This window comes from Salarias fasciatus, chromosome 1 (genome assembly GCF_902148845.1).
Source record: "Salarias fasciatus chromosome 1, fSalaFa1.1, whole genome shotgun sequence".
Taxonomy (NCBI): Eukaryota; Metazoa; Chordata; class Actinopteri; order Blenniiformes; family Blenniidae; genus Salarias; species Salarias fasciatus.
In genome coordinates this window covers 39,493,215-39,512,252 of record NC_043745.1, presented here as the reverse complement: position 1 = coordinate 39,512,252, position 19,038 = coordinate 39,493,215, and the positions used below count along the sequence as shown (strand labels likewise).

General features: G+C 56.4%; 1 protein-coding gene across 1 annotated transcript in view; it reads right to left on the bottom strand.

The window, feature by feature from the left end:
- Positions 1-19,038, bottom strand: part of herc1 (HECT and RLD domain containing E3 ubiquitin protein ligase family member 1) — a 59,164-nt gene that overhangs the window by 22,308 nt on the left and 17,818 nt on the right. The window contains 27 exon segments of the mRNA XM_030105508.1: positions 94-260; positions 346-556; positions 1,204-1,438; positions 1,440-1,487; positions 2,886-3,387; positions 3,728-4,266; positions 4,337-4,420; positions 6,085-6,324; positions 6,395-6,565; positions 6,896-7,006; positions 7,082-7,188; positions 7,277-7,432; positions 7,605-7,771; positions 7,877-8,111; positions 8,194-8,314; positions 9,704-9,901; positions 10,902-11,173; positions 11,252-11,303; positions 12,146-12,266; positions 12,856-13,180; positions 13,401-13,578; positions 16,785-16,905; positions 17,401-17,515; positions 17,610-17,783; positions 17,855-18,262; positions 18,331-18,463; positions 18,757-18,909. Coding sequence (XP_029961368.1) covers positions 94-260; positions 346-556; positions 1,204-1,438; positions 1,440-1,487; positions 2,886-3,387; positions 3,728-4,266; positions 4,337-4,420; positions 6,085-6,324; positions 6,395-6,565; positions 6,896-7,006; positions 7,082-7,188; positions 7,277-7,432; positions 7,605-7,771; positions 7,877-8,111; positions 8,194-8,314; positions 9,704-9,901; positions 10,902-11,173; positions 11,252-11,303; positions 12,146-12,266; positions 12,856-13,180; positions 13,401-13,578; positions 16,785-16,905; positions 17,401-17,515; positions 17,610-17,783; positions 17,855-18,262; positions 18,331-18,463; positions 18,757-18,909 — 5,344 coding nt within the window.

Below are 19,038 nucleotides of genomic sequence, written 5' to 3'. Positions count from 1 at the left end.
TTTATATTCTGACACTTAAATCTGTAAAACTAAAGTTATGTATATCTGTGTGTGTGTGTGTGTTTGTGTGTGTTTGTGTGTGTGTGTCCTCACAGGTCCCGGTGCGGTTCTGCGTCCTGCTGGGCTGGGACTCGGGGGACGTGAGGCTCTGTCTCCGTCCCACCTCGTCGGACGGGGAGGTGGGCAGCGAGGAGACGGGCGGGGTCTGGGCCCGGCGGCTCGGCGCCAGCGCCGTGGTCGGGTAGCTGGAGAACATTTGTCTGCGGGAGGCGGAGACGGTTATCGCGGCAACGGTTATCGCGGCAACGGTTACCGCGGCGACGGGGCAGAGCGCGCGTGTGTCACCTCAGCAGGCTCAGCGGCATGACGCCCGGGGACTCGGACGGCGGCGCCGTCTCGGTGTCGGTGACGGGCGTGGTGGCCGTGGTGGTGTCCTCCAGGGACGAGCTCATGAAGGACGTGGTGCTGGACGCCGACGGGCTGGTGGTGACCGGGGTCTGCGCCAGGGGCTCGCCCTCCGGCCCCTCCCCCTCCCCCTCCGGCTCGCTCCGCCCGCCTGGGGGGCGACAGGGGGGACAAAACAAACGGCTCAGCGGTCCTGCAGAGGAGACTGGGGGACAAAATGCTCTGTTTCCATGGAAATGGGGGACAAAATGCTCTGTTTCCATGGAAATGGGGGAAAAAACCTTCTTGAGAACGCTTCGTTTCCATGGAAACAGAGGAAAACAACATATTTGAAAATGCTTCGTTTCCATGGAAACGGGGGGGAAACGGAGGAAAACAACTTTCTGAAAACGCTCGGTCTCCATGGAAACGCAACTTTTGAAAACCGCTCAGGCATTGTCTCTATGGAAACGGGGACAACTTCCTGAAAACACTTTGTCACTGTGGAAACTTTTTTAATGCTTATTTTTTCGAATGACAATGAGAGAATGTGGACCAGGACCAGGATCAAGACCAGGAGAATCTGGACCAGGACCAGGAGAATGAGGACCAGGAGAATGTGGACCAGGACCATGAGTCCGCAGTGACGGTCTCTACTGAGCATGTGCAGAACTGCTGTCCTGTTTACAGAGACGGAGCGTTTCCAGGAAGTGGTGCCTTTCGTGTCACTGAGCGCCGCTGCCATGGAGACGGGCTCACCGCCCCTGGCCCCGCCCCCACCCGGCCCCTCCCCGGCCCCGCCCCCGCCGGCCCCCTCACCGGCTCTGGCCCCGCCCCCGCCGGGCTGCTCCAGCAGGCCGTCCACCACCAGCTTGTAGATCATGGCCTGGGCGCGCTCCAGGTCCGGCAGGCCCAGCGCCCTCTTGATGGGCGAGCGCATGACGGCGCGCTTCACCATGTGGCGCATCAGGAACTGCAGCGCCGCCCGCATCTCCACCTCCTCCTGGCACGCCGGCGGCGAGGAGGCCGCCCCCCCCCGGCCCCGCCCCCAGCCCCGCGTTCAGGTCGGCGTTGTGGCCGCTGGCCGCCGCTTCCGGTAAGACCTGCAGGACAGAGGAGGGACGGGGGGGCGGAGCCTCAGTCAACCAGAGAGAACTGAAGCATGGCTGACTGCGAGCCGTGTTAGCGTTAGCATTAGCATTAGCATGAAGCCACTCAAATAATCACGTCAGATTATAGAGCATCTTCCTCCAACATCAGATTATATTCAGGGGTGCACATAATATTTTTGTCTGGTTCTCAGGTGAGACCCTTGGGTTGTTGCTTGGTCCTCACATTTTTAAAAACATTTTTTTCCCCAGGCCTACCAACAGGAAGAACAAAAGAGAGGGATGCGTGGACAATGTTACAAAGCTGCTTCAATTTCAACTGAAAATGAAGAGAAGCTGTGCAGCAGAACGTCTGAAACCTTTTCACTTTCACAAAATATAATGGTGTTTAAAGTTCTGAGACATAAAAGTGCTCCTACAGTATCTGCTTCTTCACTTAAACCAGCGGTTTTCAAAGTGTGAGGCGCACCTCCCCTGGGGGGCGCCAGAGGGCTTCAGGGGAGGCGCAGCGAGCTTTTTGTCCCTGTGCGGCTGCCGTACTCCATGCACAGGACTGAACAGGACAGCCTGAAGTATTATGCTCATCATTTTACTCACAACAGCAGAACATTACACCTGAAAAGCTCTGCGTGAGCACTGCCCCCCCCACCCCCCCCCCCCCCCCCCCCCCCCCCCCCCCCCGAAAAGAGCTTCAAATGCTGCTACATGTCCTTTCACCGAGCATTTTATGGTGTGTGTGTGTGTGTGTGTGTGTGTGTGTGTGTGTGTGTGTGTGTGTGTGTGTGTTCCATTGCTAAAACCTGTGATAAAGCGGTCCAGACGGTGTTTCAAATGAACTGGTTTCCTTGTTACCTGGTGACTGACTTCCTGTAGGACTTCCTGCTGCTGCTGCTCGTAGCAGCAGATGTTGAAATCAGACTAGTAAAAGGTCTGAACGGCTTTTTGTCTGGTTTTTAACATCTATCAACAACAAGGGACGAGAAACAAACCCAGTCGCCAGTTAACAGGGAAACCAGTTCTTCCAAAACACCGGCTCCGCTCCGGGTTCTACACACTTCTCCGCTAATTAGCTGCTGCGTTCAGGTGACTGGAGCGAGCAGCGGAAAACTGAAACTCGGTGGCTCACATGAAGGCAGCGGAGACAGCTGGACTTGGAGACACTCAGGAGACACGTGAAGGACACGTGGACAGTTTGCACAGAGGAACGGCTCTCAGACAGCTGTGAACCGGCGCTCGCCGTTCACTTAAAAGATCCGTTCAAACGAGCGGCTCGTTACAATGTTTCATCAGGTACACATTTTTTAATTTGGTAGCGCATGCGCACCGCTTATGTGCTCCCCTGATCATAGAGCATCTTCCTCTGACATCAGCTTCAGAGCCTCTTCCTCCTACCTTGGGGATGAGCAGCAGCTCGGCGTACTTGCTGCAGCTCAGCAGGACGCTCAGCGTCTTCATGGCTCCCAGGTAGAGGTAGGACAGCTGGACGGCGTGGATCTCCGACTGCGTGGCGGCGGTGGGCGGGGCCTCGTGTCCGCGGGCGCCGTGGTCGTGGCCCTTCTTCCTGCCGGCCTCCGGGGGGAGCCCCTCGCCGCCCGCCACGGAGCAGATCTCGCTCTCGGACCGGGAGCTGGGCGCGGCGTGCGCCTTGACCTCATCCAGGCTGTGGGACACCCGCAGGTCGGAGGCGGCGGCGGCGTCGTCGGGCTGCTCGGTGGCGGTGGCGGCGGCTCGGTGCCGCCGGTCGTGGCGCCGCCCGCTCAGCTTGGCCGCCGCCTCCTCGTGGAGGCTGGTCAGGCAGGTCAGGTCCAGCAGCAGCGCCGCCGTCAGGCCGCGGAAACGAGACACGTCGAACGGCAGCGGCTCGCACGGCTCCAGGTTATAGAGGGGGGTGTCGCTAGGCAACCAGAGAGAGGGGGAGGGGTCAGTACAGGGAGGAGGCAGAGGATCAAGAGGAAAAGGAGGATGAAGAATAATATGATGATTAAGAGGAAGAAAAGAAAGAGGAGGACGAGGAGGGGAGGAAGAGGAGGAGGAAGACAAAAAAGAAGACGAGGAGGAAGAGGAAGAGAAAGGAAGAAGAGGAAGAAAAAGAGGAAGAGGAAGGAGGAAGAAGAGGAAGAAAAAGAGGAAGAGGAAGGAGGACGAAGAGGAAGAGGAGGAGGACGAGCAGCAGGTTGGTGGATTCCCCATCAGACCAGGAGATCTTCCTGCCCGGGAATCGAACCGAGCCTCACCTGATGGTGATCTCCGCCTCGTCCCACTGCACCTTGGCGGAGGTGCTGCCCTCCTTGGCCACGCCCAGCAGCGTGGCGCTGCGGCCGGTCTGCTTGTGGACGCAGCGGCCGCCGACGCGCAGGCCGGCGTCGGCCCCGCCCACCACGGCCAGCACGGGCCAGACGTCAGCGCACAGCGAGCGCAGCAGCGGCTCGGGCAGCTCGGCCAATCCGGGCGCCCGGCCGGGGCCGCCGCGGCCGCGCTCCTCCGGCTCCTCCCCCCCCCGCTGGGCGTCGTGCTCCTCGCGGCTCTGCACCGAGCGGCTCTTCTTCAGCCGCTGCCCGCCGCCGCCGGGGCAGGCGGAGAAGCAGGCCTTGATGGCGTGCAGCCGCTGGATCATGGCACGGTTGACGCGCGGCGTCCAGCGCTCGGCGCGGTGCAGGATGCGGATCAGCTGGGTGGCCGACTCGGCCAGCACCGTGGCCGTGGGGCTGCACACCGGGTCGCCGGGCAGCAGGTCCCGCGGCGTGCCGCGCATCTGCATGTCGCAGATCTTCACCTGCGGAGGGCGGGAATCGAACCGTGATGCTAACGTGCTAACATGCTAGCGCTCGTTTTGGTCACCTCACCTTCTCCCCGGGGTTGCTGCTGTAGAACATGACGCAGGGGAACAGCTCCGTGGCGTCCACGTCCTCGAACGCCAGCTTGGGCTCCTGGGAAACAGGAAGTGAGGCAGTGGGACGGTCAGGTCGCCGTGGAAACAAGACAATCAGCAGGTAGCCGTGGAAACGAGACAATCAGCAGGTAGCCGTGGAAACGAGACAATCAGCAGGTAGCCGTGGAAACAAGACAATCAGCAGGTCGCCGTGGAAACGAGACAATCAGCAGGTAGCCGTGGAAACAAGACAATCAGCAGGTCGCCGTGGACAACAGAACCGAGTCCCAAAACATTCAGAAGCACAGAGAACATCACAAGAAACCAGGAAGGAATGCTAATGCTACGAAGGAAGCTAAAGCTAATATTATTGCTCATGCTGCAAGGAAAGCTAAAGCTGAAGCTAACAATGGTAATGCTAGAAAGAAACCTAAAAGTAAAGCTAACAATGCTATTGCGACGAGGTAACCTAAAGTTGAAGCTAACATTACTGCTAAAACTGTGAGGAAAGCTGAAGCTAACAATGCTGATGCTATGAGGGAGCTAAAGCTGAAGCTAACATTGATGTTACGAGGAAGGCTAAAGCTAAAGCTGAAATTAATATTAATGCTAATGCTACAAAGAAAGCCAAAGCTAAAGCTGAAGTCAACAATGCCAATGCTACAAGGAAAGCTAAAGTTAAAGCTGAAGCTAAAATTAATGCTAATGCTATGACGAAAGCTAAAACTTCAGCCAATATTAATGCTAACGCCACAAGGAAAGCCAAAGCTGAAGCTAACAGTAGCGCTAATGCTATGAGAAAAGCTAAAACTGAAGCTAACATTAATGCTAATGCTAGGAGGCAAACTAAAGCTAAAGCTGAAGCTAAGTAATGCTAATGCTATGGGGAAATCGATAGCTAAAGTCGAAGTTAGCATTAATGCTAATGCTACAAAACAGCTAAAACTGAAGCTATAATATTAATGCTAACGCTACAAGGAAAGCCAAAGCTGAAGCTTACAATGCTAATGCTACGAGGAAAGCTAACACTGAAGGTAACAATGCTAATGCTATAAGGAAAGCTAAAGCTAACAGGGAAAGCTACAGCTAAAGTCAAAGTTAACATTAATGCTAATGCTACCAGGAAAGCTAAAGCTAAAGCTAATGCTACAAGAAAAGCTAAAGTTAAAGGTACTGTAGGCATGATTCGGCATCTCCGCCATCTTGCTTAGGGTTACCTAAGCAAGATGGCGATTTGACCCATCTAAGATGGCGATTTGAAACCCAGCACAGCCAATCCTGTCCTGTTTTCTTTGACATCACACCCTTACGCAAGTTAAGCCCCTCCCACAAGAACATGCGACGAACGCCCCTCGACCAATCACGGTTAGAGCCTCATGGGCTCTTCTGATTGGCCAAAGATACCGGGAGCTGTCGAGATTCCTTTTCAGCTCAGAACAGAGACAGATGGAAACGCTGCGCCCTCACGGTAGTGCAGTTATGCTACACTCCTAAAGGATTATCAATGGATACTCTAACATTTAATCCAAAGAAAACACAGAAAAATTAGCTTTGACTAGCAAAATCCTGCCTACAGCACCTTTAAGTAAAAGGTAAAAATGCTAATGCTATGAGGAAAGCTAAAGCTAACATTAATTCTAATGCTTTAATTTCTCTGTTGTCTGTGTCCCCCGTGTCCCCCTGGTTCCCTCCTGGGTCTCCCCGTGTCCCCCGTGTCCCCACCTCTCCGTTCTTGCCAAAGGACACGGTCCTGGCCTCCATGTCCAGCACGCAGGTGACGGCGTCGCCCTGGGTGAAGCTGCTGAGCGCCAGCGGCTGCTCGCCGTTGTGGTAGAGGTTCCCGCTGTAGGCGCGGTACAGCCACATGTCGGCCGTGGTGCGGTGGTTGAAGTCGTGGACGGGCCAGCGGGACACGCCCACGCACGTCCCCTCGTTCCCCCGGTTCTCCTTCACCATGTAGAACTGTGGGGGGACGGAGACCGACGGTGAGCGGGGGTCCGTCCGTCCCGGGACCGGCCGACGGGAATCGAACCTTCCACTGGTAGCAGCCCGACGACACGCCGGCGGACGCCAGGCCGTAGCCCTTCCCCCCGCTGCCGTGCGTCAGGACCTGGACGCCGTCCACCACGCAGCACTGGGACTTCTCCGGGTCGAAGGACACCTCCTGGACGGGCAGGTTCTCGTCCTCCTCCTCCGCCTCGCCCTGAGGACGGGGGGACGACAGAGGGGGACGACAGAGGGGGACGGCAGAGGGGGACGGCAGAGGGGGACGGCAGAGGGGGACGGCAGAGGGGGACGGCAGAGCGGGACGGGGGGAGGCAGAATGAGATGTAGGGACGGGGGAACAGGCGGACGACAGAGTGAGACGGGGTGGAGGGGACGGAGGAGGAGACAACGGAGGATGCAAGGGAGGACATGATGGACAAGATGGCGGAGGAGACAGAGGGGACGATGGAGACAGTGACGGAGGGGACGATGGAGACAGTGACGGAGGGGACGATGGAGACAGTGACGGAGGGGACGGGGGACGGACCTGCAGCTGCAGCTCCTGGCCCCGGTCCTGGACGTGGACAGAGTGTCTGTCCTGAGCGAGCGGCGTCTCCCACATGCAGTCGGACAGCAGCGAGAAGAGACGCTCCACAACCTGAGGACACGGAGCCACGGTTTGAACCCCCTAACAACCCGTCCCGGACCCCAGCAGGACCGGAGGGAATCGAACCTGCGTCATCTGCTCGTCCTCCATGTTGGCCTCGCCGGCCGGCAGCACGGCCTCCAGGACGTGGAGCGCCAGGAGACGCGTCCTCAGGTTCCCCACCAGAGGGACGCCTGCAGAGACAGAGGACAGGGTGGACCCGGGCCAACGGAGTCCTGACCCGGGTCCGGTCCGCTCCGGGTTCAGATCCGGTCCGGTTACCTGAGCAGCACTTCTGAGCCGCGATGTTGAGCAGGACCTCGGTCCACTTGGGGGACGCCATGCGGGCCTGGATGGACCTGGAGGACACCACCCGCCTCAGGAAGACCAGGAAGTCTCCCAGGTGCCGCTCCGCCGTGTGCTGCTTCCGCACCAGCGCTGGGGGACGGAGCGGGACGGACCGTTAGGACGGTCTCCACAGGTACACACATGCTAACGCTAACGCTAACAGACAGCGAGACAGCAGCTCTGCAGCCCAGCAGCTGCTGCAAGAACCTCTACAGGACAACACAGCTGTTCTGTCCCCCTGAAGGCCGCCACCCCCCCCCACCTCTGAAGTCCTTCCTCTCGGACTCTTCCCCGTCCTCCTTGTTGTCCTCTTCCTTCCCAGCATGCAGCGGGGCGGCCCCGGCCTGGGACAGCAGGTTCTTCAACTGACTGCAGAGGAGGTCCAGAAGGGACTGGACCACCTTGGGACTCAGCCTGTCAGCATAGGTCCTACACACACACACACACACACACACACACACACACACACACACACACACACACACACGGTGTCAGCTGTGGGCGTGGCCTGCGGCGGTGGCGGCGGCGCCTCACCCGGTGCTGATGGCCAGGATCTGCAGCAGGCGCGTGGACGCCACCTTGAGGGCGGCGCTGAGCGGCGCGGCGCCGGAGCGCAGCAGCTGCAGCGGCCGGCCCAGCGCCGCCTCCGAGCCGCACAGCTGCGACAGGACGGACAGCAGGCCGCTGGACACGGCCAGGGACACGTCCACCGGCTGGTAGCGCACGCTCAGCGCGAAGACGGTGACCAGCAGGAGGCGCTGCTGGGCCTCTGCGGGGGGAGGGGGGAGAGCGGGGTGAGACGTGGGCGGAGCCCGGCCGGCGGGGGCGGGGTTACAGAGGGGCGGGGTTACCGATGTGGTGCTTGTTGGCCTGCAGCGCTCGCTCCAGCGTGACGGACAGCTGCTGGTAGATCTGATGGACCGCCGTCTGGATCTCCATCTGCAGGCTCCGCCGGGCCGCCCGGACCCCGTCCTGCCAGGACCACAAGAGAACCTGAGAACCCGAGAACCTCCACACTGGACCACATCAGACCCATAAACCCCCTAACTGGACCACAAGACACCCGGAGAACCCGGAGAACCCAGAGAACCCAGAGAATCCCCACACTGGACCACAAGAGACCCTGAGATCCCAGAGAACCCGAGAACCTCGACACTGGACCATGAGACCCTGAGAATAACGTACCGGAAACATTTGCCTGTCCCCGTTACCAATACCGATGCCGATACCCACCTGTGAAGTATTGGTCAATACGATACCAAACTGATACTATGCCAATACCATACCAATACTGTACCGATACCAATATTGAACCGATACTATACCAATACCATACCAAGACTATATTGATACCATACCGTAACCGTACCTATACTACACCGATAACCCTACCCTGCCAATTCTACACCAAAATCGATACGTACCAATACCATACCAATACTGATACTGTACCAATATTGAACCGATACTATACCAATTCTACACCAATACCATACTGATACTGTACTGTTACAATACCAATACCGTACCAATACTATTCCAATACCGATATCGATCCGATACTATACCGATACCATACCGACACTATACCAATTTTATACCGATACAGTTCCAATACCGTACCAATACTATATCAATAATGTGCCGATACCAATACTATACTGATGCGTACCAATACTATACTGATACTATACCAATACTGTACCGATACAGATACCGATATCAAACCAATACTATTCTGATACCATGCCAATACTATACCAATACTATACCGATACTGTACTAATAGTGTACCGGTACTAATACCATTACGATATCAATACCGTACTGATACTACACCAATAACGTTCCGATACCACACCGTTTGAAAAAAAACTAAATATGCGCTTTTTTTGTTCAAATTCTCCACGTCCTGCACTTCGGCCGCCACACGGGGGCAGTGTGGCTGTTTCTCCTCTGTTCTCAGGTGATGATTTTCTCCTCGTTCACCAGAAACCACATTTTTCAGGCTGTCAGACGAACACTGGCCGTAACCACGGCAACACCACAGCAAAACAACAGTCTGAACTGAAGAACAAACAGCTGACAGGCTTCTCTCTCTCTCTCTCTCTCTCTCTCTCTCTCTCTCTCTCTCTCTCTCTCTCGCCACTTAGCTGACACAAACTCACTTTCTGGCCCCACCCCCTGCTCCTTCTCACCAATCACAGCACCGCGGTGCATTCAGGTAACTTGAATAACATCGGAACTCACAGAACTCAACATACTGGTTCAAAAAATTAACACTAAATCAAAGACGCTACAAAAGTCAGTACATAAAGGATATGTAGGAGGCTCTCCCATCATGCATTGCGACGTCGGTACCTGGTAGTGGTGCAGCTGCACGCTCTCCCTCTTCAGGCCTCCGGTTCCGACGGTTCCGAGTCCGAAGCAGCCGGCGAGGAACTGCAGCCGGACGGAGGTGAGCAGCGAGGAGGACTGGAAGGCTCCGCCCGGCTGGCCGCCCTTCTCCTCCATCCCCGAGATCAGCGCCACCACCTGGTGGAGCGCCTCCAGCCGCAGCTGCACGGCAGGAAGCAGGACGAGGCATGGAGAAATCAAACGCACCCTCCGGAGCGCCTCAACAGCACAAACGGAACCACTGAGCTCGCTGCTGCTCTGTTAAGCTCGTTACTGCTATGCTAAACTAGCTACTGCTATGCTAAGCGAGTTAATCCTAAGCTAAGAAAGCTACTGCTAAGCTAAGGCAGTTGCCAGTCTGCTAAACTAGCTACCGCTATGCTAAGCTAGTTACTCCTAAACTAGTTGCTGTTACGCTAAGCTAGTTACCGCTATGCTAAAGTAGCTGCTGCTCTATTGCTAAACTAGTTGCTGCTCTGCTAAACTAGCTCTGCTAAACTAGTTGCCGGTCTACTAAACTAGTTGCAGCTCTATTGCTAAAGTAGTTGCTGCTTAGCTAAACTAGCTGCCGCTCTGCTCAACTAGTTGCTCTGCTAAGCTAGTTGCTGATGTGATAAACTAGTTGCTGCTCTGCTAAAGTAGTTACTGCTATGCTAAGCTATTTATTGTTATGCTAAGCTAGTTACCGCTATGCTAAACTAGTTACAGCTAAGCTAACCTAGTTACCACTCTGTTAAGCTAGGTTACCAGGTGAATCCTTGCAGCAGGCAAGGATCCACCTGGTCCGGCCCGGGGGTTGGGACTGGGGTTGGGACTGGGGTTTGGACCGGGGTTGGGACTGGGATTTGGACCAGGGTTGGGACTGGGGTCGGGACCGGGGTTGGGACCGGGGTCGGGACTGGGATTTGGACCAGGGTTGGGACCGGGGTTGGGACTGGGGTTTGGACCGGGGTTGGGACTGGGATTTGGACCGGGGTTGGGACCGGGGTCGGGACCGGGACTGGGGTTTGGACCGGGGTTGGGACCAGGGTCGGGACTGGGGTTGGGACCAGGGGTTGGGACCGGGGTCGGGACTGGGGTTTGGACCGGGGTTAGGACCGGGGTCGGGACTGGGGTTTGGACCGGGGTTAGGACCGGGGTCGGGACTGGGGTTTGGACTCACCTCGGCGCGGCTCTGCTGCCGCTCCATGGCCAGCACCACGGCCTGCGGACTGGTGGACATGCCGTCCTCTGGCTCCCGGAAGCCGGGCGCCAGCCCCACGTCTCCGCTGACGAAGCTGGCGGCGTTGTCGACGAGGGCGAGCGCGCCGGGCGAGCCGCCCCGCTCCACCGCCCAGTCCTCGAACGAGGGGGCGGAGCCAGCGCTGCGCTGCCGGCTCAGCTTGGCCCGCAGCCAAGACTCGGCCACCGAGTCCGGGGAGCTGTGGAGGAGTCCTGGGGGGGAGGGGGGGGTGAGACGCTGCCCGGCCACTCCACTGCTCCACTGCACCGCACCGAACGGCACCCAGTTACCTCGCTTCTTTTGTGAAAAGGCCAAATCCAGATCCACGTTCCTGCGTCCGCTCTGCAGGAGAAACACAGTCAGTCTGTGTGTGTGTGTGTGTGTGTGTCTGTGTGTGTGTGTGTGTGTGTGTGTGTGTGTGTCTGTGTGTGTCTGTGTATGTGTATGTCTCAGTGTGTGTGTGCGTGTGTCTCAGTGTGTGTGTGTGTGTCTGTGTATGTGTCTCAATGTGTGTGTTTGTCTGTGTATGTGTCTCAGTCTGTGTGCGTGTGCGTGTGTGTGTGCGTGTGTCTCAGTGTGTGTGTGTCTGTGTATGTGTCTCGGTGTGTGTGTGTGTGTGTATGTGGCTCAATGTGTGTGTGTGTGTGTGTGTGTGTGTGTGTGTGTGTGTCTCAGTCTGTGTGTGTGTGTGTGTGTGTGTGTGTGTGTGCGCGTGCGTGTCTGTGTGTCTCAGTCTGTGTGTGTGCGTGTGTGTCTGTGTGTGTGCGTCAGTTTGTGTGTATGTGTCTGTGTGTGTGTGTGTCTCAGTCTGTGTGTGTGTGTGTGTGTGCGTGTGTGTCAGTTTGTGTGTATGTGTGTGTGTGTGTGTGTGCGTGTCTGTGTGTGTCAGTTTGTGTGTGTGTCTGTGTGTGTCAGTTTGTGTGTGTGTGTGTGTGTGTGTGTGTGCGTGTGTGTCTGTGTCAGTTTGTGTATGTGTCTGTGTGTGTATGTCTCAGTTTGTGTGTGTGTGTCTCAGTCTGTGTGTGTGTGTGCGTGTCTGTGTGTGCCAGTTTGTGTGTGTGTGTGTGTGTCTCAGTTTGTGTGTCTGTGTGTGTGTGTGTCTCAGTGTGTTTGTGTGTGTGTGTCTCAGTGTGTGTGTGTCTCAGTGTGTTTGTGTGTGTGTGTCTCAGTGTGTGTGTGTGTACCAGACTGCCTCCCTCCTCGTCAGACTCCGGCTGGCTCAGGTCGGATTCGCTCCTCGACTTCATCAGTCTGTAACTCGGACTGTTCTGAACCGAGCGGCTCTCTGCGCTCAGACTCTCACTCCTACACACACACACACACACACACACACACACACACACACACACACACACACACACAGAAGTAATGAGTGTTCACTGTTATCAAATAAAAACTTCATAAAGGATTTTTCAGTCGTTATTTTAAAAATCTGAAGTCCCCTTAAAATACCCTCAAGGACCCCGAGAGGGACGAGAACCGCCACTTAAGAACCACTGATCCAGAACATAAAAAAACAAGGTGAGGCTCTGCAGTGTTCAGGTAATGACCACGCCCCTCAAACCAGCTGTGAGCGTTGAAGCCACGCCCACACCCGGCCTGTAGAGTTTTTTGAGGACGGGGTGGAGACGCAGCCGGGCAGTGACCTGAGGACACTGTTCAGGGTGTGTCTGAAGAGGATCTGACGAGGGCGGGGCCATGGCAGGGGGCGGGGCCATGGCAGGGGGCGGGGCCAGGGGGGTGTTGGACTGTCAGAGCGTAAAGTTCTGGAATCAGACCAAGCTGTCCTCAGACGGCTCCCTCCGCATGTCTGATTCCGTGTGTGTGTGTGTGTGTGTGTGTGTGTGTGTGTGTGTGTGTGTGTGTGGGTGTGGGTGTGTGTGTGGCCGCCCACCTGGTCATGAAGCCCAGGCCGTCCCCGGTCCCGGCGGCGGGCTGGGCCGGCCCCCCCGGCTCCCCCAGCACGGGGCTGACTCCCAGCAGCAGCAGGGCGCAGCGGTGGATCACAGAGTTGCAGGCCGCCGTGTACAGGTCCTGGCCCTCCGGGAGGCCCCCGCTGCCCCGCCGGCCCTCCTGGGACAGGGCGGGGTCGTCCTCGCTGCCTCCCCCTCCCCCACCCCTGGACCCGGACCCGGAGCCCAGCGCGGTGCTGCTGCTGGCTCGGTCCCGTTCCCGACTGCGGGCCACTTCCCTCGCCGACAGGAAGCACTGGAAGATCTCTGACACACACACACACACACACACACACACACACACACACACACACACACACACACACACACACACACACACACACACACACACACACACACACACACACACACACACACACACACACACACACACACACACACACACACACACACACACACACACTTTAGACAGAACCAGGAGCGGACAGGAGCAGCGGTTCAAGTCCGGGACGCTCCTCAGACTCACTTCCTGCCGTTATGACTTGGTGCTCCCGGTTCTCCTCCTCCTCCTCGTCCTCCTGCTCCTGGCGGCCCTCCTCCCGCTCGCGGTCGGCTCGCTCCTCAAGCTCCGCCTCCTCGTCGATGGTGCGGGTGAAGGAGTGCTCCTGGGGGTCCATGTCCAGCGAGTCCTGGTTGTCTGAGATCTGAGGATGACAAGTGGAGAGTTCCTGATAGCTGCACTTCCTGTTTGGAACCTCCACGTCCTGTCTAAAACCACCACTTCCTGTCTAAAACCACCACTTCCTGTTTAGAACCTCCAATTCCTTTTTAGAACCTCCACTTACTTCCTGTTTAGAACCTCCACTTCCTGTCTAAAACCTCCACTTCCTGTCTAGTAGGGCTGCAAGATTTTGACAATGCGAGTTTTTCTGAGTTGCGATTTTTCTGACCAATAATGCGATTGCGATTCGATTTGCAATTTTCACATTTTATACTTTCAAACACAGAAAACAGCTAAAATGTAGGTCAAAACAAATTCTTGCTACTTTTACATGGTCTTGGTCAAGTTGACACATAAAATAACACAGAATGTAAACGAACGTGACGAAGCTTCAGGCAGCGGCAGCGAGACGCCACCGTGCTGTCCGCATCACGGTCTGGACAGCACTGGGTTTTGATGATTTTATTTATTTCATTAAAACGACGCACTCTTTTTTCCCAACCGTAATTCAGTACTGGTCTTGCTGGAATGGTTCACAGAACATTACTGAGACCACAGTTCTCAACGTGAAATAAATGGAAATTAAAAACCAGACCACAAATAGGCACCACTGTGAAACCAACTTCAACTCGCAAAAAAAAAGAGAGAGAGAGAGAGAGAGAGAGAGAGAGAGAGAGAGACAGAGAGACAGAGAGAGACAGAGAGAGAGAGAGAGAGAGAGAGAGAGAGAGAGAGAGAGAGAGAGAGAGAGAGAGAGAGAGAGAGAGAGAGACAGCCTCTAAAACTAAAGGGTAAAAAAAGAATCCTTATTGCTGTAATATTCTTAGATCACACTCAGTGTAGTAATCCTGCTCTGGGTCGTCTCCCCCCTCATTCTTGGGCTGCAGCTTCATGTTTTCATGGAGAGAGATGAGAGCATCCACTAGCACCTCCACTTCCTGTTCAAAACCTGCACTTCCTGATTAAAACCTCCACTTCCTGTTTAGAACCTCCACTTCCTGATTAAAACCTGCACTTCCTGATTAAAACCTGCACTTCCTGATTAAAACTTGCACTTCCTGATTAAAATCGCCACTTCCTGTTTAGAACCTGCTTCAGTCTCATTCAGACTTCCTGAGAGTCGTCAGACCATGTGGGGTCTTTTTAGAGTTCAGGGTTCTGGAAAAGGTTCCAGAGTCTTTTGAAGACCTTAAAGTCCGAGTTAACCCAAAATCAGCCATTTTCTTCTAAACACCTTAAATAAGTCATAAATGTGTTTCTTTACAACATATAAAAGCCATTCCTCCATTTATGATTTCATTTTGGAGGTAGACTTCACAGACTTTTTGCAGCGCTTCTGTGTTCAGGATTTAATGGGCGGGTCAGAAATCAGGGCTGCGTTACGTAACGCGGCCCTCATTGGCATAACCCCGCCCCCCGGATGCTGAGCGATATAAAAACATCTGGCGCATTAGCATCGGTGGTTTTCCCGCTAGCTTTCGAGTCTCGGACAGCATCTCGTACGACAGTTTGCAGCTTGCTAACCAGTCAGCCAGCCAGCTAACCAGGCAGGTCACCTCCACGTCGCTCCTGCATCTTCCCTGCGTGCCACAGTGTGCAGGGGAACGATGCTGTGAGCTAAATACAGCCGCGCCTCGTCCCCGGGGGGCGTCGGCTCACCCCAGGCCCGCCACCGCGCCGCGAGGCGCGGCCGGGTCAGGGAGACCTTCTCCCCGGGGGTCGCGGGGGTTCCTCCGCGGCGCGATGTCCGACGCCGCCGCGGAAGGCGGGTCGGTTTCAGAGGGGGTCGGGTCGGCGGTCGGCGGCGGCGACTCTGGACGCGCGCCGGGCCCTTCCCGCGGATCTCCCCCGCCGCGGACCCACGGCTCCCCCGCCCGGAGTCGCGGGTCGACTCAGCTGGCGCCTAGCAGCTGGCTGAGAACCGGTGCGGACCGGGGGAATCCCACTGTTTAATTAAAACAAATAAATGACCATTCTGATGGAGACTGTGAGGAACGAGGCTGAGCACTCTCAGCATCTGACTCAGATTCAGTTTTGGCTCTGATGGCTCAAATTGGTAGAGCTGGGTCCGTCTCAGACCCAGCTGGAGGCGGCTCCGCCTCCCGCTGTGGGCGTGGCTCCAGCGCTTCTGGCTGACACGCCCCCAGCGTTTCACAGCAGAGAGAAGAGCTGGTTTTTACATGATTTTGAGACCTTATTTTATATACTTGGCAATTTTTTTAATCATTCAAATTTGGCTCAGTGGTTAATGAAACATGTTTATGCAGTGTGACAAACTCATAACACAAATTTATTTCTGCTTAACTCGGACTTTAAAGCTCGGTCCGTCCAGGACCGTTCAGGGTTCACGGCGTTTCAAACTCCTTCAGGATGATGAAACTAACATGCTGAGTCAGCCGAGTTCTCCTCACTTCACCTCACGGTTCTCTCAGCCGTTCTGCTTCGGGGGAAACGTCAGAAGAACAAGATAATTGGTGTCTGAAGAAAACCTGTCAGGCTGCCGCAGCGAGAGACGAGAGCAGAGAACGTTCTGTTCTGACTGCAGGTGGAACCAGGCAATTAGCGGTTAGCATCAAGCTAACAACGTTCTGTTCAGACTTGCTGGAATCACACAGAGGTTAGCATCAAGCTAACAAAACGTTCTGTTCAGACTGCTGCTGCAATCCGACGGTTAGCAGTTAGCATCAAGCTAACAACGTTCAGTTCAGACCGCTGCCGGAATCACACAGTTAGCGGTTAGCATCAAGCTAAGAGGATGTTCTGTTCTTCATCCGCTTGAGATGGAATCAGTCAGTTAGCAGTTAGCATTAAGCTAACAGAACATTCTGTTCAAAATGCTGCTCTTCAGCCACTTGAGGTGGATTGAAACAGTTAGCAGTTAGCATTAGCTTCAGCCTCCTGTGAAGAGGTCACAGGAATCAAGACGGTCATTTCAACACTCAGGAGGTTTCATTCAAACCCATTTTTAAATACTTTGACTTTTCTCACTTCGTTCAAGAGACGAAGATCACAGCAGAAGCTAGCTAGCTGATGCTAACGCTAAGGAAGTAAAACTCCGAGCAACCAAGTTCAGGCTCCTGACGCACGCTGTATTCTGCACTGAGCTACCAGGAACCACAGTCCTCTGTTCTCCTCCTCACAGCTGGAGAACATCTGTGAAGCCCCGCCCTGGAGCGGCGGCGGACTCACCCTCCTCTCCCGGGACGAGGACCGGGTCTGGATGAAGTCCAGGTTCTTGCAGGCCATCAGCCGGTTCCGCACTTTGTAAACACTGCGGTAAACTTCAGACAGAGTCTTGGACGGCTGGTACCTGGTGGACAGACGGGACGAGGGACAGGAGACAGGAGACAGGTCTCTCACAGGTGTTCCTGTACAGGTGGACTCTACAGGTGTTGCCTACGGGTGTACTGTCCAGGTGTAGTGACCAGACGTTGCTTACAGGTGTTCTGTTCAGGTGTTGCCTACAGGTGGATTGTCCGAATGTTGCCTACAGGTGGATTGTCCGAATGTTGCCTACAGGTGGACTGTCCGGGTGTTGCCTACAGGTGGACTGTCCGGGTGCTGTCTACAGGTGGACTGTCCGGGTGTTGTCTACAGGTGGACTGTCCGGGTGTTGTCTACAGGTGGACTGTCCGGGTGTTGTCTACAGGTGGACTGTCCGGGTGCTGTCTACAGGTGGACTGTCCGGGTGTTGTCTACAGGTGGACTGTCCGGGTGTTGTCTACAGGTGGACTGTCCGGGTGTTGTCTACAGGTGGACTGTCCGGGTGTTGCCTACAGGCGTACTGTCCGGGTGTTGCAGTTACCTGCCCTCTCCGCAGGCCTGTCCCAGCAGCCCCGTGTGCTTCAGCAGAGCCGCCAGCACGAACCTGGACACGGTGTCCAGCAGGGACTCGTTGCTGAGCGCCGCGTTGTCCCAGTCTGCCGGAGGAACGATTCAGGGGTCAGGCGGTCCAGCCCGGTCCAGCCCGGTCCGGTCCGGTCCGGTCTAGTCCAACCTGGTCCGGCTCCTCACCTTTACTCAGGGCGTAGTCCTGCATGTTGATCCACAGGCTGTTGGCCGGCTCTTTGGACGAGCCCAGGGACAGGTCCACCAGGACGCTCAGGTCGGCCCGCAGCGGGACGTCCAGCGGCCTCTGCTCCTCGTCCCCAGACAGCGCCGCCTCCAGCAGCGAGCTGATGCAGGCGTCTGCAGGGGTCAGGGGTCAGCTGCAGTGAGGAGGCGGGGATTCCCCCCTGGTGTTACGGGCGGAGACGTACCCAGCTGAGGGACGTCCATCTCCAGGCCGTTGCTGAACAGCGGCGTCTTCAGCCAGTAGGCGGTGCACTGCTCCTCCAGGGAGGCGGGGGCGCCCTGCAGCATGCCCCCCAGGCAGCGGCCCACCAGCAGGGCGGCCGTCCGCTCCAGGTCCACCAGCCACACCCAGGCCAGCGCCGGCGGCGGCGGCGGCGCCGGCTCGGCCGGGTCGGGGGCGCCGTGCAGCGGCCACTGCAGCTCCTGGTCCTCCAGCGGCGCGGCGGCCGGCAGCAGCCGGTTCAGCCGGTCCAGCGGCGGCAGCAGGTCCAGCAGGGGGCGCAGCAGCGGCCGCGCCACCCAGACCGGCAGCAGCAGCAGCGCCGTGACGATCTGGCACAGCATGCTGCCGGCCGCCGACACGTACACCACGTCTGGGGGCGGAGGGGGCGGAGTCAGGGGCATGGTCAGAGCGGCGGCGGGTTCTGGCGTTGGTTCTCACCTTGCAGCTTCTCCCGGATGCCGCCGTTCCCGGAGCTCTCCCTCAGCAGCGCCGCCGAGCGCGAGAAGATGTCGGCGGCGTGCGGCAGCAGCAGCTGCAGGTGTTTGTGCAGCAGCGAGACGCTGCTGGAGTCCTGAGGGGGCGGAGCCACGGGGTCAGAGGGCACGGCGGCAGAAGCGAGTGTCTACGTTTGTGTATGTATATTTGTATGTTTGTGTGTATGGGTTTGTGCACATGTGTGTGCGTGCGTGCGTGTGTGTGTGTGTGTATGTGTGTATTGGTATATGTGTGTTTGTGTGTATGTGTATTGTGTGTGTGTCAGTGTATAACTGTGTTTTCTGAGCATTGGTGTGTGTGTGTGTGTGTGTGTGTGTGTGTGTGTGTGTGTGTGTGTGTGTGTGTGTGTGTGTGTGTGTGTGTGCGCACCTCGGTCACGGCGTTGGTGTGGCAGTAGGCCAGCAGCTGCTTCTGCAGGGAACACAGCAGCTGGTGCAGGTGAGCCGGCTGGCTGCTGTCTGAAGGAGACGAGCTCTGCTGCAGCTTATCACTGTTCTTCTCCAGCTCCCCAAAGGCCTGGTCCTACACACACACACACACACACACACACACACAGTTACACACGGTTACACACACACACACACACACACACACACACACACACACAAACAATGACACACATGCACACGCACAAACACAAAAACAGATGCA